At 47.7% G+C, this 24,668-nt stretch overlaps 2 protein-coding genes across 3 annotated transcripts; one reads left to right on the forward strand and one right to left on the reverse strand.

Annotated features, from left to right (window-relative positions):
- Positions 1 to 843: 843 nt before the first annotated feature.
- Positions 844 to 8,533, forward strand: LOC116622102 (zinc finger protein 154-like). The gene is made up of 3 exons (XM_032388295.1): positions 844 to 1,343; positions 3,811 to 3,937; positions 5,283 to 8,533. Exons 1-3 carry the CDS (start codon positions 1,311 to 1,313, stop codon positions 6,677 to 6,679), a joined length of 1,557 nt encoding a protein of 518 aa, XP_032244186.1. The 5' UTR covers positions 844 to 1,310; the 3' UTR covers positions 6,680 to 8,533.
- Positions 8,534 to 15,386: 6,853 nt separating this feature from the next.
- LOC116622100 (zinc finger protein 551-like) lies at positions 15,387 to 22,458 on the reverse strand. 2 transcript variants are annotated; one of them, XM_032388292.1, is made up of 3 exons: positions 21,895 to 22,115; positions 19,386 to 19,509; positions 15,387 to 18,116 (listed from the first exon to the last, which is right to left on the reverse strand). In XM_032388292.1, the coding sequence occupies exons 1-3, from the start codon at positions 21,925 to 21,927 to the stop codon at positions 16,213 to 16,215; spliced, it is 2,061 nt and encodes a 686-aa protein (XP_032244183.1). In that variant the 5' UTR covers positions 21,928 to 22,115; the 3' UTR covers positions 15,387 to 16,212. The 2 variants fall into 2 exon arrangements, with proteins under 2 accessions (XP_032244183.1, XP_032244182.1); XM_032388291.1 differs by lacking the exon at positions 19,386 to 19,509 and having other exon boundaries at positions 15,387 to 17,882; positions 21,895 to 22,458.
- Positions 22,459 to 24,668: the final 2,210 nt, after the last annotated feature.

Raw genomic sequence — 24,668 nt, forward strand, 5'->3', positions numbered from 1 at the left:
AAAAAAAAAAAAAAGCCTATAATGCCCTAACTAAAGACTAGTCAAGGAGCGACTCTGTTGTTATCTATCCTTGTACTTGTGATTCCAGGTGGCCCAACACCATTCCTCTTAACTTTCTTTTTTTTTTTTTTTTTAAGATTTTATTTATTTATTTGACAGAGAGAGAGGCAGCGAGAGCAGGAACACAAGCAGGGGGAATGGGAGAGGGAGAAGCAGGCTTCCCGCAGAGCAGGGAGCCCGATGCGGGGCTCGATCCCAGGACCCTGGGATCATGACCTGAGCTGAAGGCAGACGCTTAACGACTGAGCCACCCAGGCGCCCCTCCTCTTAACTTTCTTGACATGGCACAACCTGGAGTATTTTCTCTCTTGATCAAGTGAATTTAATGCTATGGAGTGAACACATTAGAATTGAAATAAGATAATGTTTATTAGCCTCCACCAAGCGTGGACACACCTTGCGACTGAAAGACGCTACGGAATGATGTGTTTATTTGGTTTGTAGCCTTCGGGAGCATGCTTAGCTTTCCAGGGTCTGAAATAGGTCTCCAAACACTTGGGTGATGAGCGTCAGAGAGCATTAGGCAGAAATATGGTAACATTCTCTCAAATATGAAGCGAAGCCCAACAGCATCGGCCTTGTCCCTTCGCCCTTTCGGGCGGACCCCGAATCATCAGTCCGTGCTCCCCAGAACGTCTCCCAGCATCACTCACAACCAACTTCCTCATCTCAGTCCATGGAGCTTCCATTCCTACAGCTGCTAAGAACTAAAACCCCAGAGATATCCCTGAATCCTCCCTTCCGCCTGTCTCAGTCCACATTAGGAAATCAGTGGTCACTTCTTTAAAACATATGTCCAGAATCCAGTGGCATCCAAGCCAGCACGGTGGTCCAATAACCCTCACCTCGACTATGACGGCAGCCGCCACCACTTCCCTGAAGGACGAACCTGCCTCCGGGCTTCATAACGGTGGGGACTACGTTACCCAGAATGCGAAGAGTCGAGGGGCAGCACTGCTCTCCAATGAAAGCGTCCAAGAGGCTCTTCCGTTTGTGGCCGGTACAGTGCGGGCGGGACTTCCGGCTGTCGCCTCAGCTCGGCCAAATTAGCTAGCCGATCTGGGTTTTGCCACCTGGAAAAAGGTTCGGGAGTTATCATCCCTACAGACGTAACGCGACCGAGAAGAGGCGCGAGGAGACGCTGGCCCTGCTGTACGGTTGCGGGCCTGCAGCTCGGCGACGCCACCCGGGTTACCGGGGCCGGGACCGGGACTCGCCGGCCTGGGTGTCCCGTCCGCTCCCGCAGTCGGATGGCGGCGGCCGCGCGCAGGGCCCCGGCTCAGGTGAGCGCTCGTCCCCCGGGCCTCCCGCCGTCCCCCCACCCAGAGCCCTGCGGCCCAGGCCCCGGTGTGCGAGCGCCGGCGTGCGGGAGCGGGCTCCGGGTGAGGGGCGCGTCCTCGGCCGAGGCTGGGCACTGCGCACGGAGCTGGAGCTGCCGGCCGGCGGGTCGTGGTCTTCGGGGCCGGGCGAGGCTACAGGCAGCCGAGTCCGTGGACCCCGCCGTGGGCCTGTCGGTCCAGGGCTGCACTCTCCCCATTTCCCGCCGCCGCAGCCGCGCCGACGGAACCCACACGAACGAGTGGAGGAGGCGCAGCCCTCGGCGGCCCTGACCGGCCCCCACCCGCCCGTCTCCTGCGTTCCGTGTCCGGGACTCTTCAGTGCCACCCCCAGGTCTCGGGTCCGCAGACCCTGGAGAAACCCCAAGCCGTGCCGAGCGCTCTGTGCGGGGCTGCGTTTCGGGCAGCCGGTGTGCGCACGGTTATTCCGGGAGCTCGTGGCGGGGCGGGCGGTGCCTGTGACCGCTCGGCGGGCTGTTCGGAAGCCACCGTTCTCCTTCCTTGCGGGGGGACCGCGGTCAGGACGGGGACGGCTGCCTGGGAAGTCGGGGGTGTCCTGTGGCGGTGGCGGGGGCGCGGCTGGGAGCAGCTGCGTGATGTCCCCGAGGTCCTGGCGGGCTCCGTCCTGCTGGGCGTGAGTACGGACCGTGGGCTGAGGGAGGGGCAGGAAGACCGCGGTGGCGGCCGCCGTCGTAGTCGAGGTGAGGGTTATCGGACCACAGTGCTGGCTTGGGTGCCACTGGATTCTGGTAGGTGTTTTAAAGAAGTGACCACTGACTTCCTAATGTGGACTGAGACAGGCGGAAGGGAGGATTCAGGGATATCTCTGCGGTTTTAGTTCCTAGCAGCTGTAGGAACGGAAGCTCCATGGACTGAGATGAGGAAGTTGGTTGTGAGTGATGCTGGAGACGTTCTGGGGAGCACGGACTGATGATTAGGTGAGCAGCCACACACGCACGTCTGGAAACCTGGGGAGGGCTTCAGAAGGGAGCCGTCTAAATACATCACGGCCACTGTGTGGGCCCCGGTGAGTGAGCTGTGGGTCACAGTTGGAGGAACAGTCTCTGGTTACGGTGGTAGAGCTGGTTATGGTGCCAGAAAGTTGTGGGAGGAAGGGGGACCAGGACTGGATACGTAGGTGACGGTGTGACTTCACAGATGAGGGATGTGGGCGGCCACGGAGGGAGAGCGCGTCGGGGACAGGATACTCGGGCAGTGGCCAAGGTTTCCAGCGCAAGAGTAGACATGAGAGGGATCCCGAAGTTTAGGAGTACTTAAGGCGAGATGGTGACACTCCGGCCTGTGCTGGGGGCGCTTCTCCACTCGGAACTCCACCAGGGTTTTGTGAGGACTTTGGTAGGACCTGGGGTGCTTCATCCTGGAGGAATAAGGTCGTGTGTGACGTGCTGATGTCATCACCCGTGAGAGACCCTAAGCCTGGGGTAGGCCACCAAGGAGCCTTGCTTTGAGTGAGGGTCAGGGGGACAGAGGAAGACGGTGACTGCTGAGGGGACAACAAGTGCAGCACAGGTGGAGGAGAACCTTGTCTGGTGGAAGGTGGAGGAACTCCTGGCCCGAGTGTAAGATCTCCTCCCACTCTTCTGCTGTTGGGAAGGTCTCCTAATCAAACCACCTTCTCATCAAAGGTGCATTTCCTGCTTTTCCCTTTGTATGGGTTTCAGTGCCCTACCAGCCCACGGAGTTACACATCCTCTTACAGGAACCGGGAGGCACCTCACCCTCTTGATCCTATGAAGCGTGCATCCTACAGCTCCTGGTCGTTCCCTCTTTTTCAGGGTGCCACCCCCATGTGGGCCTGTGTGGGGTGTGGTGTCCTCCTCTCCAGGCTGTGAATATCTGTGATTACTAAAGTGCTATCCATCTCATCTGTCCAGTGTTAGGTGCTCTGTGTTTAGCCATCCCCATAACCCTAAGATGGGACTCGCGCCCTCCCCAGTGGGGTGAAGCGGAGGTGATTCAAATACCAGTAACATGTGGGGAGGCCAGGGAGGTTTCTGTGCTGTGGGACAGTGAGGTGTGGTGACCACAGGCATGTGGCTGTGGGATCCAGTCTCAAGAGTGATGTGTCCTTGGAGAGGGAGTATGCCTGATAGACGCCAGGGCCCTGGTTTTCAGCAGAATAACCTGGATGGCCAGGAACATCCCTCTATGCCAGGTCCACAACTTAGATATATACTTGTCCACCTGCCTCTTCTTGTGTCAGCGGGACCCTGCGATCGGTGGGCCACGAGGAGACAGTGGTGCCGTGGCACCCAGGCACTGGGGCCTGGTTTCTCCTCTCGGTTGGGGAGATCGGGGGGAGGATGGGCATAGGGTAGATGTGGGTGGGAAAAGGGATATGGGTTCTTGGGAGAGGGGCTTTTTGTGGTTTCATCTGTCCCCATCCTGCCAGGGCAGGGTGACCTTTGAAGACGTGGCCGTGTACTTCTCCTGGGAGGAATGGGGTCTCCTTGATGAGGCTCAGAGATGTCTGTACCAGGATGTGATGCTGGAGAACTTGGCACTTATAACCTCCTTGGGTAAGACCCTCAACCCCACCCCCGTGCCCTGAGCTAGTCTCTGCCCTTCCCTTTGTCCCCAGGAGCAGTCTGTCTTTACATAGGGACCACGAGCACTGCTTCCTTCCCCAGTTCCTGGGGTAGGTGCTGTGGTTGGTGAGGCTGAGGTCAGTGCACTGCCCTCCTTCCTTGAGCAGCCCCAACACCAGCCTTCCTGCTGACTTTCAAGGAAGGAATCAGGGTCAGGAGTCTTGCAGTGAACCTAATGGATAGCCCTTTACTTGCCCTCTCCCTGACTGGGTGACTTTGTCTCGATGCAAGATATCTGCATGCTCCACGTCTGCTTCCTTTCTCTACTGAGGCTTCCCTGTGCCTCCCTGCGCCAGGACCTGCTGTCTGTGACAAAGTTACTACATCTGTGGACCATGGGCTGTTGTCATGGGACCCCCTTCCCGACCTCTCTGGGAACTGTTTAGTTCTCTCTGCCATGGGCTGTCACGTGCTGAGTCGCTCTGGGATACCGACGGCTGCTCGTCTGTCCTCTCTTTTCCTTAGCACTTGTATCATGAAGTTGCCATGCACTGCTGATTGTGGGAGTGGGGTTGGACTGGAGAGCCCAGGGCGGTTCACAGTAGGGACATTGACCCACGCACAACACGACGGCTCAGAGGAAGCCAGGCCCTGCAAAGTGGTACCTGGAGGAAGATGATGTCAGTGCTGTGTTCAGATCAGACCAGAAGCCTATTCTGTTTGACTGGTATTGTGATGCCAGGGGCCACATTTCATTTCCGTCTTCTCTTCCCCTTTCTTGGCACTCTGCCGATTTGTCAGCTCTGTTACTTGTCGCTTCTACTCTTACTTCTGGCCTGGGGTTAACCTCACATTTCTGGGATCCACATCTCCCTCGTTTTTCTCACCACTCCACCTACAGTGCTTTGCACATTGGCCGCTGTATAGTACGTCATGAGGTGTGCCCGTGTTCTTAAGCAGTCCTGAACACCACCTGCCAGGTTACAGTCCTATCTCCTTGGGTCTTGTCACTCCCTTCTGCACGGAAAAGGTGTCTCCATAGGAGATAAGTTCCTTTGGAAAGTTGTTTGCAGAGGAATGAATTGCAACCATTTCTCTTCTCTGTGTCACACCACGTGCTTGCATCCTTCTCCTCATGAGGCCTCTCCCATTCTGTGCTCCTTGTAGCCTGCCACTGCGAAGCAGCCCCATCCTCCACCTGCGCCATCTCCCCGGTCCTGCAAACAATCCCAAGCACTGGTTCCTGGGTTTCTTAGACACACATTTGTAGCTCGTAGAGTAGCTGCCCCCTCCCACCAAAGGCAGCATGCACTTCACCAGCATTTCTTGCTTTCAGGTTGTAGGCATGGTGCGGAGGATGAGGAGGCACCTGAGCAGAAGGTTTCTGTACAAGGCGTGTCCCAGGTCAGGACTTTCAAGGCAGTCGTGTCTCCCCAGAAGGCCCATCCTCGTGAGGTGTGTGGCCACGACTTGAGAGACATTTTGCTCTCCACCGAGCACCAGGCAACGCTTTGTGGACAGAATCTCTACAAGATTGGGGCATGTGAGAAACAGTTGTGTTTTGATGCAAACCTTCAGCACCAGAAGGAGCACATTGGAGAGAAATGCTTCAGAAGCAACACGGGCAGAGCTGCTTTTGTGAAGGACTACAAATTGTGTGTGTCAGGGAAACCCTTTTCCTGTGGGGAGGTTGTCAGGGACATCTTGGCCACCTCGAGATTCTTCCAGCAGCAGGCCACACACAGCAGGGAGAAGTCATACAGGACGACGGAGTACGGGGCATCCTCTCGTGGAAGGAAAGCGCAACGCAACTGGGGAGAAGGCACAAAGGACTTCACTTGCAGACACACACTTGTTCACCACCAGAGAGACCTCGCTAGAGAGAGATGCTTCATGTGCAGTGAATGTGGGAAATCTTTTAGCAAAAGCTACAGCCTCAATGACCACTGGAGAGTGCACACTGGGGAAAAGCCTTATGAGTGTGGGGAATGTGGGAAGTCCTTCAGGCAGAGCTCTAGCCTCATTCAGCACCGGAGAGTTCACACTGGAGCAAGGCCTCACGAGTGTGACGAATGTGGCAAATTATTTAGTAACAAGTCTAACCTCATTAAACATCAGAGAATTCACACTGGAGAACGGCCGTATGAGTGTAGTGAATGTGGGAAATCCTTCAGCGAAAGCTCTGCGCTCCTCCAACACCGCAGTGTTCACACTGGAGAAAGGCCTTACGAGTGCAGTGAATGTGGGAAATTCTTTACCTACCACTCCAGTCTCATAAAACACCAGAGAGTTCACTCGGGATCAAGGCCCTATGAGTGCAGTGAATGTGGAAAATCCTTTACTCAAAACTCCAGCCTCATTGAACACCGTAGAGTTCATAGTGGAGAAAGGCCTTATAAGTGCAGCGAATGTGAGAAATCTTTTAGCCAAAGCTCCGCGCTGCTTCAACATCGGAGAGTTCACACTGGAGAAAGGCCTTATGAGTGCAGCGAATGTGGGAAATTCTTTACTTACAGTTCCAGTCTCCTCAAACACCAGAGAGTACATACTGGATCAAGGCCTTATGAGTGCAGTGAATGTGGGAAATCCTTTACTCAAAACTCCAGTCTCATTAAACACAGGAGAATTCACACTGGAGAAAGACCTTATGAGTGCAGCGAATGTGGGAAATCCTTTAGCCACAGTTCTAGCCTCATTAAGCACCGAAAAGTGCACACTGGAGAAAGGCTTTAGGAGGACAGTGACTTTGGGAAACGCTCACCTCTGTCTTCCATTTCAATGACCATTCACATATTCACACTGAAAACGGCTTTATGAGTATTTGAACGTGGGATATTCTTTACCTATGAGTCCAAGCTCCTAAAACACCACAGTGTCTCCTTAGATGAAGTCCTGTGAATGTGAAGAATGTGGGAAATGGCTAACCAAAGGCTAGCCTCATTGCTCTCCAGAGAACTCACGGTAGTAGAAGGCCTTACAGATGCAGTGAATATGAGAAAGCCTTCATCTGAAGGACTTTACCTCATAGGACTTCACAAATTTCAAATGGGAGAACTACCTTAAATGTGCAGGTATTTAATTGATGAATGTAACCACACGGGAGGAGATCCCTTAGGAAGGTGCCATCTGCCTGTGTTGAAGCTCATACATTCAAACATCTGCATAAATCCCAGGTATGTGGCAGCTGCCTTGCAGTCTTTGAACCTGCCCAGGGGCCATACCCCAGTGTCAGGGCAATTGCTGGGTGACTAATGAATAGCCTGAGCGCTTACTCCTTCCCCGTTTTTCCTCTCTGAGGAGAGGGCATGCATCTCACCCAGTTTTGTCCTGCAGGACTGCTGGTGATTTGAAAAGGTGGACGACATTTTTCAGGGATGTTATTGTCCTCGTGAGACTCTGTGATGGCATTTCCCAGCCTCCAAATCACCAACCCGGGAACAGTCTGCCTCCCGTTGCTCTTGCTGTATGACAATAAAGATCTTATTGTTTAAGCCACCATTAATCTTGGGGATTCTGTTCAGTGTCTGTGTGTGTAGAAATTAACTGTGTTTACGAGCATGAAGGGGTGAACAGAGTTGTGTGCCTCAGAAGGGACCGTATGATGGCAGAAGATAACTCTCCAGTTTGGGCCTAGTTTGCATGGCTGCTGAAAGCCTTTAAGGAAAGACTGTAGGGCTCTGTGGTCCTAATTTATACTTGGATGCCAAGTGTGGGGTCAGAGTTTCAACCCGAAGAGGGGCCAGTTGTTGGTTGTTGTTTTGAGAACCTTCAGTGCTACTGAGTGGCATGGTCTTGTTCTCTTGTTCACAGGGGATATTGATGGCATGGTGCTCAGGGCTGGTGAAGGAAATCTCTTCCCCAGACCCAGCAGCAGAGCCAGGGGCCTTGATGTCCTGAATTCTGTAGAGTAACATCACTGGTTTTAAGATTATAAGGGCCAGGGGAATGATTGTTGGTACAGAAACCCTGAATTAATAGAGCGTGCAGGAGACCAGTGAACGAGTTGGAACGTACCTCTTTGAAAAGGGCATGCACAGTGTTTAGGCACTAGGACTGTGAGGGATGAGCAGGTAGAGATATTCTCAGGACCTACACAAGGATGTATCTTGTGCAGCTGAGGGCCTGTCAGAAAAAAATAATCTAAAGGTTTTGTGGATTCCTTGTTCCCTCTGGGCTGTTCACCAGAGGCCACGGTTTTGCATGGCGGCACAGCAAGGACAGAGACGGGAGAGACCGTAGTGCAGTCGAGAGGCCTCTTGTGACTCGGCAGGATCCCTGTTGAATGACCTCGGAATACCTTCACTGCTCACCTATGTTTGCAAGATGGTGGAAGGAAGGAAGATGGTGGAGTCAGTATGGTGGCCAAACTTAATTTTCTGAAGCACAGGGAATCCAGACTTAATTTTAACCATATTTTTTTAAGTTTCAGTAAGGTACAAATGACATGCAATGTCCATCATTAAATTGTGCAATTTGACATTTTGACTTTCACATAAACCCATGGAGCCATCAATCATGATAATAAACCTTTCCATCACCCCCACATTTACTTTTTGTGTTTTAATAATCTCTCCTCGAGGCATCCATTGACTTGCTTTTCATTATAGATGAGTTTGCATTTTCTAGAATTTATATGATTGGAGTCTTAAAAGTGTTTCTTTTTAAAAAGATTTTGACAGAGACACAGGGAGAGAGGGAACACAAGCAGGTGGAGTGGGAGAGGGAGAAGTAGGCTTCCTACTGAGCAGGGAGCCCGATGTGGGGCTCGATCCCAGGACCCTGGGATCATGACCTAGCCGAAGGCAGACATTTAATAACTGAGCCACCCAGGCGCCACTTAAAAGTGTTTCATCCTCCTTTCCTTATGTCCCCTTATGTGACTTTTTTTTTTTTTTTAATCTGTGGTGCTTAAATGAGCAGTTCATTCTTTATATCTTTGAGAAGTAGGTTCTATCGATATAGCACTATTTATTTATGTATTCATCTGTTTATCGTTATTTTAATTGTTTCCAGTTTGGCGGGCTGCAAGTAACACTGCTGCAGAAGGGGCGCCTGGGTTGCCCCTTGGGTTAAGCGTTTGAAATCTTGACTTCAGCTCAGGTCATGATCTCAGGGTTGTGAGATCAAGCCCAGTGAGCCCAGCATTGGGCTCTGCCCTGGGTGTGGAGACTGCTTAAGATTCCCTCTCTCCCTCTGCCCCAGCCTCCCTCCGTCCACCACTCCCTCCCATGCACTGTGGTGCCTTCTGGATAGATAGGTAAGTAAATGAATAAAAATTTTAAATATGACAAAATGTCATTAATGCTCCATTTTCTCAATGTGACTCAAAAGTGTTGTTTCTTCAGCCATATGTATTACAATTAGGATCCAGAACGTATCCTGATGCCCTACAGTAGCTGTCTCAAATGTCTGTTAACCCACAGGTCCTACTTGCCTTATTATTTGTTGACATTGCTGAGGCCTTTGCTCATTAGACTGCCACATCCTGGGTGCTACGTATTGAGTTTCTGATACTGTCCAACTGATAACCCTCACCCATAATCCTGCACACTAGCTAGTGAGCAGACGGGTGATGATGTTTGTCCCTGCAGGTGTGTGTGGTGGGGACTGTTGGGGATGTAAAACAGAATCTTCCTCCACCCATGGATCCTCTCCACACTCCATTATTTGGTATGTGTGTTCACCAACACCACCATGCAGTTAATTCTGCCTCTATCCACCTGGAGATAGCATCATATTGCACAGGTTAAGGGCTCAGTCCCACAGGATGACTGTCCCCTTCAGATGCCAGTCACAAATCCAGGTGGTCACCTGTGCTTCAGACTGACTGGCTGTAAATCAGAGGTTCTCCCGACCCCTCCTCTCACTGGATTATCTTGCCGGGGTGGCTCACAGAACCCTGGGAAGTATCTTTACAGGCAGATGAAGTACATGGGGTGAGGTGCAGAAGGGTCTCTGGTGCAGGGGCTTCTGTGCTCATGGAACTTCAGTGTGCCACCCCCAGGCATGTTTACAGATCTGGAGGCTCCTCAACTGTTCTTGTTCAGGAGTTTTTATAGAGCTTCAATCTCTAGCTCCAGCCCCTGGAGGTCAGTGGTAGGGCTAAAAGTTCCAAGCCTCTAACCCCAATGTTTCTGATGACCACTCCCCATCCTGATTCTATTTAGGGCCCCCACCCTAACACACTTCTTTAGCATAAATTCAGGTGTGCTCAAAAGGGGGCTCCTTATGGATGACACAAGATACTCCTATCACTCAGGAGATAACAAGGGTTGTAGGCTCTCTGTGCCAGCACAGGGCACAGGGGAATAAGACCAAATATATTTCTTCTTATACCACATTATTGAGTAAGTATTAAGCCAGACTGTGATGTGCATCAGAAATCAGCTAAGAAATTACAAAGACTTACAGGAAAAAAATCTCACCCTATTATACAGCAAGCAGATAGAACCCATTATATACATATTTAGAAGATAAATAGAACCTGTTCTCTAGTAAGGTCACCTGAAAGCATCATTTGTCACACAGAGTTTATCCTAACTTTATGTTTGTAATAGGCGTGACTATGTGTGTTAGTTTATTGACCTTATCCAGAGGAAAAAGAAACTTACTTGCATGACAGTACTTTTTGGAATTAAACAATATAGGTCATGAATGCAGCAGTAAGGGAGCCCTAGGGGCCAAAGGCCTATGTAGTCTTCAAAGGGATCAGGAGGTGCTTATAGATTCTCTATAGTAAATGTTGTGACAAAAGGGAGGGGGAGTCTCTCCCCTTTATCAACAGGGAGAATTAAGCCTCTTCTTTTTTTTTTTTAATGTTTTATTTATTTATTCATGAGAGTCAGAGAGAGAGAGAGAGGCAGAGGCAGAGGCAGAGGGAGAAGCAGGCTCCCTGCCTAGCAGGGAGCCCGATGCGGGACTTGATCCCAGGACCCTGGGATCATGACCTGAGCCGAAGGCAGACGCGTAACGACTGAGCCACCCAGGCGCCCTAAGCCTCTTATTTCTAACCTTTATTTCACATAACTGAAAACACAGAGTATAGCTGACATCTACCTAAGAAAATACGCTACCTAATCTTTCAGGTAGGCAACTTAAGAGTCCAATTTGCATTAGGAAGCCTGTTTGTAACAAGTATAGAAAGAGGGCCACTGGTTAACCAGAATTTTATTTTCTTTTTTTCCTGTGTATAAACAGTATTTGCAGGGTCCACGTAGGAACTCTGGCATTAGGTACTTTATGATAAGCTTAAAACTTCCTTTTCAACTCTTTTTTTTTTTTTTTTTTTTTAAGATTTTATTTATTTGACAGAGAGAGACACAGCGAGAGAGGGAACACAAGCAGGGGGAGTGGGAGAGGGAGAAGCAGGCTTCCCGCGGAGCAGAGAGCCCGATGCGGGGCTCGATCCCAGGACCCTGGGATCATGACCTGAGCTGAAAGCAGACGCTTAACAACTGAGCCACCGAGGCGCCCCAGCTGTCTCTCTTTATCCTATTTGTAGACGTCCTTTCCTTAGATTTCCTTCCATCTGCAGAATTCTGAGCTGGCTAAAATTCTTAAGTGTCACTTGAGTACATACCTTTGTGCAGGAGACACATATCTGGAAAATGGACACTCAACTTGGTTTTGTTAAAATCTGTGGAATTGTCAAAAGACTTCTCAAATCCCACATTGGAAAAGAAAAATCTGGGGCACCTGGGTGGCTCAGTCAGTTAAGCGTCTGCCTTTGGCTCAGGTCATGATCTCGGGATCCTGGGATCGAGCCCCGCACTGGGCTCCCGCTCAGCAGAGAGCCTGCTTCTCCCTCTCTGCCTGCTGCTCCCCCTGCTTGTGCTCACTCTCTCTCTCAAATAAATAGACTTAAAAAAAAAAAAAGAAAAATTTGTTAAATCATTCATTCTTCTCCTCTGCACACAAAAAGAGGAATCAATCTCTCCATCTTTGATTGAACCAAGAGATGCAAAAACATTATTGGAATAAGTATAAAGACCTAATCTGAAAAGGATTTGAAAGTTAATGAAAATTTAAGGCTTAAGATGAAATGAAAAATAAAACTTACTACAAGTCTGCTTATTGATAGTATAACATAAAAAAGGAGCACCTTAACATAGCATAAAAGAAAGCTAACTACTAATTTTCTAATGCTTTACAAGGGATGAGCTCTTTATACTGCCAGAGAATCAGGCTCACAGTTGTTTTACAAGAAAAAATTGTTAAGCTGTGATTCTGAATCATCGCCTGACTTCTAGATCATTAAATATGCACCACCCTTCTCAGGAACTTTCTCTTTGGAATACTCTTCCCAATACTACACTTAGTAAATTACCGCACAATATTCATTCCAGACATAAAAAAAATATATTCTCAAGGAATGTTTTCTTCACCCTCAGACTAGTTCTTGTACTTGATCATATTCACCTAGTTGCCCTTCCAGCATTTATAGTAATTTAAATTTTGTAATAATTTGTATAGATGTAGGCTTACAGACTGTGTACCCAATAGTACACAGATTTAGCTTTTTAAAAAAATTGTGCCAAAGCTACGAGGCATGCAGGAAAGATTTTTAAAAGGTGAACGTATTGGGCGCCTGGGTGGCTCAGTTGGTTAAGCAACTGCCTTCAGCTCCAGTCATGATCCTGGAGTTCCAGGATCGAGTCCCGCCATCGGGCTCCCTGCCCAGTGGGAAGCCTGCTTCTCCCTCTGACCCTACCCCCTCTCGTGCACTCTCTCTCTCAAATAAATAAAATCTTTAAAGAGAAAAGTGAACATATTAAACAGAATCAAGAGATTCAGTCAGCCAAATAGAGGATGTGGAGAATACTAATGGACAAAATGTTTATAAACTTTATCCAGTAAATAATAAGAGTAAGTGGCTTCCTTATTGCCCATAGTAACCATGAGTTTATTGCAGTGGGCTTCAGGTGGTCTTCACCTGTGGCTTTGTCAAGATTGTAGCTCCTGTGTGACACAGTGGAGACCATGGGAAAAGGCTATTTATCATCACACCTTCTGGATTCTAGGATACTTGTTTTTTGAATGTAATGAAATTCTACATTTTTGTGAGTGGAATTCCAGTAGCAACCAGTATAATTTTAGTAAATGTATTGACTGGTGAAGCTGAGTTAGCAGGAAATCCAGAAGGCTAATGTATTAGAACACTGGCAATATTTCAACCCATCAAGATACACTGCCCACTTTCTCTGATAGTCCTGAAAATAATTATGAAACAACAGTGGCTATCCTGCAAATTAAAGCCAAAAGGGCTGGATTATAGTTAAAAGAACTGGTAAGGGGCGCCTGGGTGGCTCAGTCGTTAAGCGTCTGCCTTCGGCTCAGGTCATGATCCCAGGGTCCTGGGATGGAGTCCCACATTGGGCTCCCTCCTGCTGCTTGTGTTCCTGCTCTCGATATCTCTCTCTGTCAAATAAATAAATAAAATCTTAAAAAAAAAAAAAAAAAGAACTGCTAAGATTAATGTGTGCCAGATGGTCCCTGGTAGCAATATCTGACCCTTGATAAGGCACTTACTGATCATCTTTCAAAGCAACTCATAACAAGTAATCTTTTATTTCTCCAAATACAAAGTGCTTTGTCTTCAGAGGAAAATAAATTAATAAACATATTCTGTATTTTTGCTGTGTATGATGAATGAAAAGCTCCTCTTCCATTGCTGTTTCTCAATGTTAGTTCAGATTAAGGCTTTTGCATGATTTCAATCTTTTATTTTTCCTTTACCTGTATTGAAGTATAATTGGCAAATGAAACTGTAATATAAAGTAATGATTTCACAGATGTATACACTGATAAGGGAAGATTAAGACTTTTGATTTGGGGATTTCAGCTTCGTATTAAGAGTTTAAAAATTTTGGGGGTGCTGGGTGGCTCAGTCATTAAGTGTCTGCTTTCGGCTCAGGTCATGATCCCAGGGTCCTGGGATCGAGCCCCGCATCGGGCTCTCTGCTCAGCGGGAAGCCTGCTTCTCCCTCTCCCACTCTCCCTGCTGTATTCCCTCTCTCTGTCAAGTAAATAAATAAAATCTTAAAAAAAAGTTTAAAAATTTTAAAATGCAGAGAAATTGGGATTTGTAAACTTCTGAAGAAGTAACTTTGAAACATTAATGTTTTATTTGACAAATGGAAGGTAGAGAAGTCTGTGTTAAGTATCAGGAGGTATAGCTGATACATATGTTAGTACTGTAAATAGACATCTGCATTATTCAAGGGCAACTCAGGATTTCAAATTAGAGAAGAAATATTAAACTATATAAAAATATTAACACCTTAACTAATTCTTCAGTGAACAAAAAAGGTAAGGTGAATACTCAAAAGACTCATGTAATAAAAGCCATACAATTGGTATCATGATTGCATTCAATCTGCCTTCAGCAGCTAATTCCATCAATAAAATTTAGCACTAACATTTATATTTAAAAATATTTTTTGTCCATTCAAGTTATCAGAGTTATTAGAGTCCTGACATTTTGGAAATTCTTAAGAGGTTATGCATTGACACCCAGTAGTATGCATGGGGATTCAAGACCAACCATGAAAATGATAATGATGGAAGATCGTGATAGGGTTAATGGGACTTCTTAACAGTCTTATTCACAGATATATATGTAAATAGCCATTACAAAAGCTAGAATATCTCCTTATATAATTTTATATGTTGAAAAAGATGAAAGGGCAGGAGGAACTTAGCTTCAGGGATGCAAGCATGTATGAAAACATCAAAATGTATATTTAAAATACGTGCAGTTTAAGTCAAGCATATTTATTTATTATTTATTTGACAGAGAGAGACCAGCAAGAGAGGGAACACAAGCAGGGGGAGTGGGAAAGGGAGAAGCAGGCTTCCTGCTGAGCAGGGAGCCCAATGCAGGGCTTGATCCCAGGACCTGGGATCATGACCTGAGCCGAAGGCAGATGCTTAATGACTGAGCCACCCAGGAGCCCCTAAGTCACGCATATTTAAATCATACTCTTTTTACAAAACAAATATTTAGGGGCGCCTGGATGGCTCAGTCAGTTAAGCATCCAATTCTTGGTTTCCGTTCAGGTCGTGATCTCAGGATCGTGGGATCGAGCCTGTTGGGCTCTGTACTTAGCAGGGAGTCTGCTTCCCCCCTCGCTCTCCCTCTGCCCTTCCCCCCCCCACTTGTACACATTCTCTCAAATAAATCTTTAAAAAACAAAACAAAAGGGCGCCTGGGTGGCTCAGTTGGTTAAGCGACTGCCTTCGGCTCGGGTCATGATCCTGGAGTCCCGGGATCGAGTCCCGCATCGGGCTCCCTGCTCGGCAGGGAGTCTGCTTCGTCCTCTGACCCTAACCCCTCTCATGTGTTCTCTCTCTCAAATAAATAAATAAAATCTTTAAAAAAAAATAAAATAAAATAAAATAAAATAAAATAAAAAACAAAACAAAAACACCCACAAATACTTAAAACTTGCCACTTACTGGTCATTTTATGGTTTTATTACCTATTAAAGTTATCTCTGGCTACTGTATCAGTACTTTGGGAATAGAATTTAATGAGGTGCTACCGGAATATCTTACCAACTCCATGTTCAGTGACATCACCTTGGCAATTTGACATTTACCATGAGAACAACAGGGATTGCCAAAAACTAAAATCTAGGCTTGATTTAATGTGTTACTGAGTTAAGATAGCAAAGAATATGTTAATGCAGATTAAATGCATAAGTCTGGTGCATGTGGGCTTTCAACTGTGAGGACAAAAATTTGAGGGAGAAAAATCTTCTAGTACTCAAAAACAATTGTTCCATATAATACTTAAGTACATAAAAAGAAAATAGGCAAAGATTATGGGCATATATTTTATCAGGGAAGATAAACACAGAGCAAATAAATGACAAATGCTCAACATCATGAACACTTTGGGAAATGGAATTGAAACCAAAGTGACTTACCACTACACACTTATTTCAAGGATGTCAAGGAACTTGACTTTTCATGTGCTAATGGCGGGAAGGTAAGAGAGAATAACCATTATAGATCACAGTTTCCCATTTCTTAAAATGTGAAACATTCACCTCCACTCTAACAGTTTCAGTTATTACAACAAGAGAAATAAAACATATATCCACATAAAAAAGTGAATGTAAATATTCATAGCAGCTTTATTTATAAATACCCCAAACCTGGAAATAACCTGTATGTCCAGAACAGATGCGTGGATAAAGTCATTATCGACAAAATAGAATGCTACTCATCAATAATACACAGAATTCTAACATTTCTCACATTTAAGGGTTTTCTCCAGTGTGTACTCTCCTGTGTCTAAGGAGGTTAGATTTGCGGCTAAAAGATTTCCCACATTCACTGCATTCATAAGGTCTTTCCCCAGTGTGAACTCTCTGGTGTTGAATGAGGTCAGATTTGTGGGTAAAGGGCTTCCCACATTCACTGCACTCATAAGGCCTTTCACCAGTGTGACCTCTCTGGTGTTGAATGAGGCTAGAACTTTGGCTAAAGGTTTTCCCACATTCACTGCATTCATAAGGCCTTTCTCCAGTGTGAACTCTCTGGTGTTGAATAAGGCTAGCACTTTGGCTAAAGGATTTCCCACACTCCCCACACTCATATGGCTTTTCTCCAGAATGAACTCTCCGGTGTTGAATAAGACCAGAGCGCTGCCTAAAAGATTTCTCACATTCGCTGCACTCATAAGGTCTTGTGCCAGTATGAATCCTCTGGTGTTGAATCAGGTCAGATTTTCGGGTAAAGGATTTTCCACATTCACTGCATTCATAAGGTCTTTCTCCAGTGTGAACTCTCTCATGTTGAATAAGGATAAATTTACGGCTAAAGGATTTCCCACAAACACTGCACTCATAAGGCCTTTCTCCAGTATGAACACTCCTGTGTCGAATGAGGTTAGAGAACTGTCTAAAGGACTTCCCACATTCACTGCACTCATAAGGCCTTTCTCCACTGTGAATTCTCTGGTGCTGAATGAGTTCAGATTTGCAGCTAAAAGACTTCCCACAATCACTACACTTGTAAGGCACTTCTCCAGTGTGAACTCTCCCATGTCGAATGAGGTTAAAGATTTGTCTAAAGGATTTCCCACATTCGCTGCAATTATATGGCCTTTCTCCAGTGTGAACTCTCCGGTGTCGGAAAAGGCTAGAGCTTTGTCTAAAGGATTTCCCACATTCACTACACTCATAAGGCCTTTCTCTAGTGTGAACTCTATGGTGTTCGATGAGGTTGGATTTGTAGCTGAAAGACTTCCCACATTCACCACACCCATAATGCATTCCTCTATTGTGTAGTCTCTGATGGTGAATGAGTTTAGATCTGTGGATAAAGACTTTTCCACATTCACTGCATTCGTAAGTTCTTTCTCTAGTGTGAATTCTCCAGTGTTCTATGAAACTGAAGTTATGGGTAAGAAATTGTCCACAATTTCTGCATCCATAAGGCTCTTTATCACTGTGAATTCTCCAGTCTTTAATAAGGCCAGAGATTTGGCTCAAGAATTTCCCACATTCACCACACTCATATGGCCTTTGTCCACTGTGAATCTGTTGGTGCTGCACAAAGCTGTAGTTCGAGCTGAAGGCTTTCCCACCTTTGCCACACTCATAAAGCCCTTCTCCAGAGCAAACACTCTGATGTTGATCAAGTCCATGGTTGTGGCTGGCAGCTTTTTCACATTCACCCCCGTTGTACTGACTTTTTCCACTGTGAAAGGCCTCTCCACTCTGGCTGCCACAGTGTAGCTCCTCACTGTGGGGATTGGTCTGGAGCTGAAGATGTCCTGAGGTCGCTGGGAAGTCCTCTCCAACCTTCCTACATATGAAAGGCTGCCCTGACACACAGAAGTTGCAGCTTGTCACATACGAGGCCCTGTCCACATCTCTTTTCCAGGGCTTCTCCCAACTGCCATGCCTCTGTTGCTGGTGAAGGTCTGCATGGAAAGAGAAGCATCTCACACATGTGGCACCCAAGTATGGTTTCTGCCAAGGGTATACTGTTTGGTGCTCAGCATGGTGCAAAATACCTTTCAAGGCTGGGATACACATCTCACAGGGGTGGATCTTCTGTGTGGACAGACCTGCCTGAAAAGCCCTGACCTGGGACTCTCCTACAGACATAGTCTGCTCAGAAGGGGCCTCCTCATCTTCCATCCCATGCCTAAAACCTGAAAGCAGAAATGCTGAAGAAATGCATATTGACTTAGGTGGGAGGGGGAAGCCCCATTTCAAATGTGTGTCTGACGCAACAAGTTGCATCCATGTGATTGTTATGAGAACAAGGCAGCTGGGGGCAGGTTGAGGTAGGGGCTGCTTGGTGGTATTGGGCCTCTGAAGAGACCAGAATAGGAGAGACCTCAACAGACAATACACAAGCACAGGGTGCACCACATGGAGGAGAGGTCCCTGCCTCCTCACTCCTCCTTCATTAGGACCTTATCTGCTGGCAACATGGGCATGCTGTGTGGGAGGCTGGTTGTGGCCTGTCCCAGTAAAGTTCAACTGGACCTGAGTAGCTGGTTTAAGGACTGTGTAAGGATATGTGCACACCTCATGACACCATGTGCAGGTCAATGTTGGAGGTTATCGTAAAGGGAGCAGTGCAGAGGAACTGGTGGCCCGGGAAGGCCACAAAAGTGGAAGGAGCCAGAAGTCTCGGATGAAATGACAAGTCAGCAAACTGTTAAGTATGCAGAAGAAAAGGTAGAAACAATACATGGCTGGTGGTACCTGAACCAAAACACTACCGAACCCATGGCAAGTTCCTGGTATGATCTGAACAAGGCCCTGACGTCATGCCCTCCCCCAGCTGCCACTCACAAGGGCCAGACCTCCTCTGAGACCATCTTGCCATGTCCACCCTGTAAAACCAGTGTTTTCCCTGCACTCTCCACTGTGTAACCCCTCAGAACCTGTATGACGCAAGTTTTAATGAAAGACGCACAGTGAGTGGCCACCGCTGGCCCCGTGCAACTTGTCATGCAGTAATATTCAGGAAAGAAAATGTAAAATACAATCGAAGGAGGGTCTTACAGAACAGCCCATGGTCCATGTGAATAATGACCATGACCTGGCACAGGCAGTCACAAAGAACTGTCAGCTAGAGGAAGGGGGCAAAACTAAAAGCCAGGGATCTGGACACAGTCACCCTGCCAGGGAGAAGGCAAGGTGGGATCCATTAAGTTAACTTCAAGACTCCTGACTCCCAGACCCTCCCGTGTACTTTTTGAGTTACAGGTGTCAGCGATGCTTGGGCAGTCCATTGCTCGGGGCACTATACACAGCTCAGCACTAGCAACCACAGCACACATAACAAGAAAGTGGTGGAAATTAGGAGAGCCCGTGGTCCAGCTGTGGGAAAGAAAGAGCAAACTCTGGGGAAAAAAGGAAAGGCAAGACGTCACCTCAGGACACAAGGAGCAATGTGACAATCTTACCCAGCGATGCTACAAGTGCAAAGTTCTCCAGCATCACATCGCAGTACAGGAGTCTCTGAGTTTCATCAAGGAGCCCCCATTCCTCCTGGGAGAAGTCAATGGCCACGTCCTCAAAATTCATACCCTGTCACAATGTGGACAGTTCATTCTATGATCAACATCTCTCCTAGGAGTCCAAGTTCATTATAACCCCCACCCTCCACATCCATCCTCAGCTCAGTCTACTCCACACCTCAGAGGAGATACCAGGCCTGGGTGTCCTTGGAGCCACTCTCTCCTCACATTCCTACTGATACTGTGTCTTCCCACAACAACAAGCAGATGGGCAGATAGAGGATATCTGAACGGTGGACCTGGCCTGGTAGTCATGATGCCTCTTATCAGTGTAGTCAGTGTCACAAACACAGGTTAGGGGGAGAAGCTAGCTATAGGGAGGGCGTGCATGATCTGACTCTGGTCTTATCAGGCAATACCACCAAAGTCCCCAGATCATCCCTCCAAGATGCAAAAAATGTGGCATTATCCTTCATCCTTATGACCCCAATTCTAGTGTCCTGTGGTCATGCTTTCACACTCTTTCTGCCACACTTCTCACAACTGCACTCCCACAGCTACAGCCCCCTCCTACCACAGTCATCTCCTTGGCTTTTCTACATGTTACTCGGCATACGTGGCCCAGAAAATGCCTGGCAGTTTCAAACAGGATCAAATACTACTCCAGACTGATGGTTTCCACTGACAGAGGCAGCCTTTGGTGCTACTATGAAGACCTCCCTCCCTGTTCCTTGCTTGAACCTCACTACCAAGAATATTTATATTCTGAAATACCAGATTGCAGATACACATGGCTCTCCTCCACCTGTGTGCCGCATGCATTTGACGTCCCCTCTCCAGTCACAGCTGTCCTCTCTCCATCTAACCCTCATTCAACACTCAGCTCCAGTGGCCCTGTACGGCCTTATACCCTACCCCCGATTAGTCTCATAAATGACCACTTGTGCCCCTAAGCTAATCCACCAGCCTAACCTGAACACTTAGGCCCCACCATGGAATACAATGAAATCCTGGTGAGTCTGTAGAACAGAGAATAAGCACCAGCTTCCACCTCAGCGTCATCTTGTTTGAATTACTCCTATGCCCCCACATCCATCTCATGTCCACTTGTCCCCTGGAGCCCCTGGCCACATACCAAACCATACATTCTCCCCTACCTTCTCTATGATCACTTCTCTCCCTGATCTGTGTTGGGACACCCACATCCCACAACCAGGGAGCCAAGCAGGAAACCTAGTCCTCAGACCCACCCTCTTCTTCCTGGGCTACTGTCACCATTATCCTGACCAGGATTCCCCATATTAAGTGATCCACAGCTCCTCCCTCGTCCACACACTCTCCACTACCTTTTGGAGAAGTCTACATCCCGAACTCCTCCTCAGAGTTCCAGAGGCCCACAAACTGTTCTCGGAAACGTCTCCTACCCTTAATGGACCAAAAAGAAATCTTCTGATACCTCCAGTGAAAATTACTCTTACTATGAACTTCCCCATCTCAACTGATGGAGCTTCCACCCTTCCAATTGCTAAAGCCAAACCTTCAAGTCATCCCTGACTCCCACCTCTCTCTACCTCAAAGTGAGAAAACCCTGGAAGCCACACCTAAAACACTAATGCAGAATCCAGCCACCTCCATGGCCACCACCCTGCTCCGGCTACCATCACACTCACCCAGACTGTTACAGTAGCCTCCTCTCTTCTCTTCCTACCACCAACTTCACACGTTTACTCTTCTGCATGCTGCAGCCCCAGAGAGCCTGGTAAGGCCTCGGTCAGATCACCTGCCGTCACTCCTCCAAACCTCCCATAACAGCCAGCACCAGGGTGTCCAGACCTGACTCCTGCCCCATTCCTCCCAGTTCCCGCGAAAAAGAAAGGACACCTGCAGGCCCCTGAGCCCTCAAGCCTTTGCACGTTCTGTTACCTGTGCTTGGGACCACCTTCCCATCTCATGGGCTAAGGCCCTAGCCCAGCGCAGGATCTGGTGACCTACAGAGGACTGCGTTACGTCTGGGCTTCAGTCCTCGGTGCGCTCTCGCTACTTAGGTGATCTTTACAGAACTCAACCTGCCGTGCCTATTATCACCCCTCTTCCCGTGAGCAGCTTCAGGAAACTTGTGAGGACCCGGTTTCAGACACTGTCCCTCTCGTTCCCAGGTCTCCCTGGCTTCCACCGTTCTGAGAATGAAGGTAAAACTCCGGAGGCACAACTTCGCCTCACTCTCTGTTGCCTGGAGACACAAGACCCGGGCTTCCCCAATGCTCCCGGCTCAGTCGCACCTCTAAGTCTTCGCACGAACCTGTCCCAACCCGGAGCCCGCTCCCGCACGGGGCCCCCGCCCGCCGCCGCCTCCCTGTCCCGGACACCCGGGCCTGGGCCGCAGGGACGCGAGCAGGGCCCCGCGCTCGGGACCTTAGGATGTGGGTGGGGGAGGGCCCGGCGGACGAGCGTTTACCTGAGCCGGGTCCCTGGGCGCGGCCGCCGCCATCGGACTCGCTGGGCGGAGCGGGGCTGTGGGGCAGGGAGATCTTGATCTCAGCCTGCTGCGGGTCACCCCGGGTGCGCCGCCTCCAAGCCTTAGAGCCGTCTCTTTGTAGCGGGGAGAACGCTTCTGCCGCCGACCGGGGGCTCCGAAACCTCAGAGCGAACAGACTCCAGAAAAGCCAAAATGACCGCCACGAGGAGGACGCCGGAAGTCCCGCCCGACCTGGTGCGTCCGCATGGAAATGCTCCTGTCCTGGGCTTTCATTGGTCAACTCCGCCACCGTTAGGCACATTGCCATCTGGGTAATGTAGTTTCCTCAGCCGCACAGGTGGTTAGAGTGTCCTAGTCCTTGACCTCAGCGAATAAAGGTTTCGTGGTGCCACGAGTCTGAGAAATAAGAGTCATCTAGCCTTCAGGGAAAGGAAGCTGTTTACCCCTTCTGGAGAGTGTTGTCTGCAACTGATCCTTGTTAGAGACATTTCAGACTCCATGAAGCTCAAAATTGTCCCTTAAGCCAAAAATATTTCAATTATTCTCAAATGCTACAAATTTAAATGGACACAGTCTCTTTAATTTTTTTTTTTTTAAGATGGTATTTATTTACTTGACAGAGAGGGACACAGCGAGAGAGGGAACACAAGCAGGGGGAGTGGGAGAGGGAGAAGCAGGCTTCCCGCTGAGCAGGAAGCCCGACCGGGGGCTCGATCCCAGGACCCTGGGATCATGACCTGAGCCGAAGGCAGACGCTTAACGACTGAGCCACCCAGGCGCCCCGGACACAGTCTCTTTCAGACTCAAAATGCATCCACTCTTAGCTAGAATGTGATAAACACTTTCTTGCTCTTCAAATGCATGTAGTTAGAAGCGTTAGTCGATTTTGTAACTCTGTATCTTTGGTCAAGGCCATGACTTGGAAGAAACAGTGATGTTCAGGCCGCCCTGAAGTAAGAGGACAAGGAGTTATCTCTGCATCTGGTTCCCAAAGAGAACCTCTTTCCTGCCTGTATATTCGGTGATCATGTCCAAATCACAAAGCAACACTATTTATTCATTTAATATTTCTTCATATCTTAAGATATATTCAAATCCTTTAGAAATCTGACATCTATCTCAAACGGAGAACAACCTATTAAATTCTGTTTTGTTTTGTGATAGTGGCTACAGCGTTCTGAGGCAGAGTGCATGTACAAAAGAGTCATCTAAACACCATTGTCTCATCTCCTTGCTGAGGGATTATTGTTTCTTCAAGTGATTGCTGGGACTGTTGTGCATGAGGAATTGATGATATAGCTGAAAAAAAATTGTGAAATGCAAATTTCAGAGAGCTATTAATAATGATTATGTAATTATTCAAAGATAGTGGTAGAAATAGCTCTGGGGAAATATCAGTGGAGGGTGAAAAAGGTAAGACATCAGATAATTTTTATCAGGACACACTTAAGTCTGAGAAGAAACAGTTAAGCTGGAGCGCCTGGATGACTCAGTAAAGCATGTGGCTCTTGATTTTGGTTTGTGAGTTTGAGCCCCATGTTGGACCTAGAGTTTACTAAAAAAAGAGAGAGAGAGAGAGAGAGAGTTAAGCTGAGTCCAATCTTTTTTTTTTTTTTTTAAGATTTATTTATTTATTTATTTGTCAGAGAGAGAGCAGGGGGAGAAGCAGGCAGAGGGAGAAGAAGGCTCCCCACTGAGCAGAGAGCCCCATGTGGGACTCAATCCCAAGACCCTGAGATCATGACCTGAGCCCAAGACAGACGCTTAACTGACTGAGCCACCCGGGTGTCCCCAAGCTGAGTCCAATCTTGGCATTGTGATTCTTTTTAATCAATTTCATCCTAGTGGATTTGTAGTCTTTCTCATTGTAGTTTTAACTTATAATTTCATAATGACTAGTGTTCTATAACTTTTCTAGGCCTAATGACCATTAAAAATGTTCTTTAATGAAGATTTTGCTCAATATGTTGTCTATTTTATTTTTTGTCTTTTTCTCATTGATTTTTATGATTTTTTAAAAAGATTTTTTATTTATTCATTTGAGAGAGAGCACAAGCAGGGGGAGAGGCAGACGGAGAGGGAGAAGCAGACTCCCGCTGAGCTGGGAGTCCGACGTGGGGCTCAATCCCAGGACCTGAGATCATGACCTGAGCCGAAGGCAGATGCTTAACCATCTGAGCCAGGCAGATGCCCTATGATTTCTTTTATATATGGTCCTTCAGTTAGATGTTCACAAATTTGTTTCTACCATTCTGTGTTACAATTTTTTTTTAAGATTTTATTTATTTTTTTGAGAGAGAGAGACACAGCAAGAGAGGGAACACAAGCAGGGGGAGTGGGAGAGGGAGAAGCAGGCTTCCCACGGATCATGACCTGAGCCAAAGGCAGACGCTTAACGACTGAGCCACTCAGGCGCCCCTGTGTTACAATTTTTATTTTTTATTTATTTTTTATTTTTATTTTTTAAAGATTTTATTTATTTATTTGACAGAGAGAGACACAGTGAGAGAGGGAACACAAGCAGGGGGAGTGGGAGAGGGAGAAGCAGGCTTCCTGCTGAGCAGGGAGCCCGATGCGGCGCTCGATCCCAGGACTCTGGGATCATGACCTGAGCCCAAGGCAGACGCTTAACGACTGAGCCACCCAGGCACCCCCCTCCGTGTTACAATTTTTAATAAGCATCTTTTGAGTTATTCCAATGTTTTTAGGGTCATCTTTACTTTTACTAGAAATTCTTCAATACTCCAATGTCT

The sequence above is a fragment of the Phoca vitulina genome, unplaced genomic scaffold, assembly GCF_004348235.1.
Source record: "Phoca vitulina isolate PV1807 unplaced genomic scaffold, GSC_HSeal_1.0 scaffold52, whole genome shotgun sequence".
Classification (NCBI taxonomy): Eukaryota; Metazoa; Chordata; class Mammalia; order Carnivora; family Phocidae; genus Phoca; species Phoca vitulina.

Bases quoted from the DNA above. Each gene is read 5' to 3' on its own strand.
- LOC116622102 (XM_032388295.1), top strand. From the start codon at position 1,311: ATGGCGGCGGCCGCGCGCAGGGCCCCGGCTCAG. The intron at 1,344-3,810 runs GTGAGCGCTCGT...CCATCCTGCCAG, and splicing joins CGCGCAGGGCCCCGGCTCAG to GGCAGGGTGACCTTTGAAGA. The intron at 3,938-5,282 runs GTAAGACCCTCA...TCTTGCTTTCAG, and splicing joins GGCACTTATAACCTCCTTGG to GTTGTAGGCATGGTGCGGAG.
- LOC116622100 (XM_032388292.1), bottom strand. From the start codon at position 21,927: ATGGCGGCGGCCGCGCCCAGGGACCCGGCTCAG. The intron at 19,510-21,894 runs GTAAACGCTCGT...ACATTGTGACAG, and splicing joins CGCCCAGGGACCCGGCTCAG to GGTATGAATTTTGAGGACGT. The intron at 18,117-19,385 runs GTAAGATTGTCA...TTCTGCTTTCAG, and splicing joins TGCACTTGTAGCATCGCTGG to GTTTTAGGCATGGGATGGAA.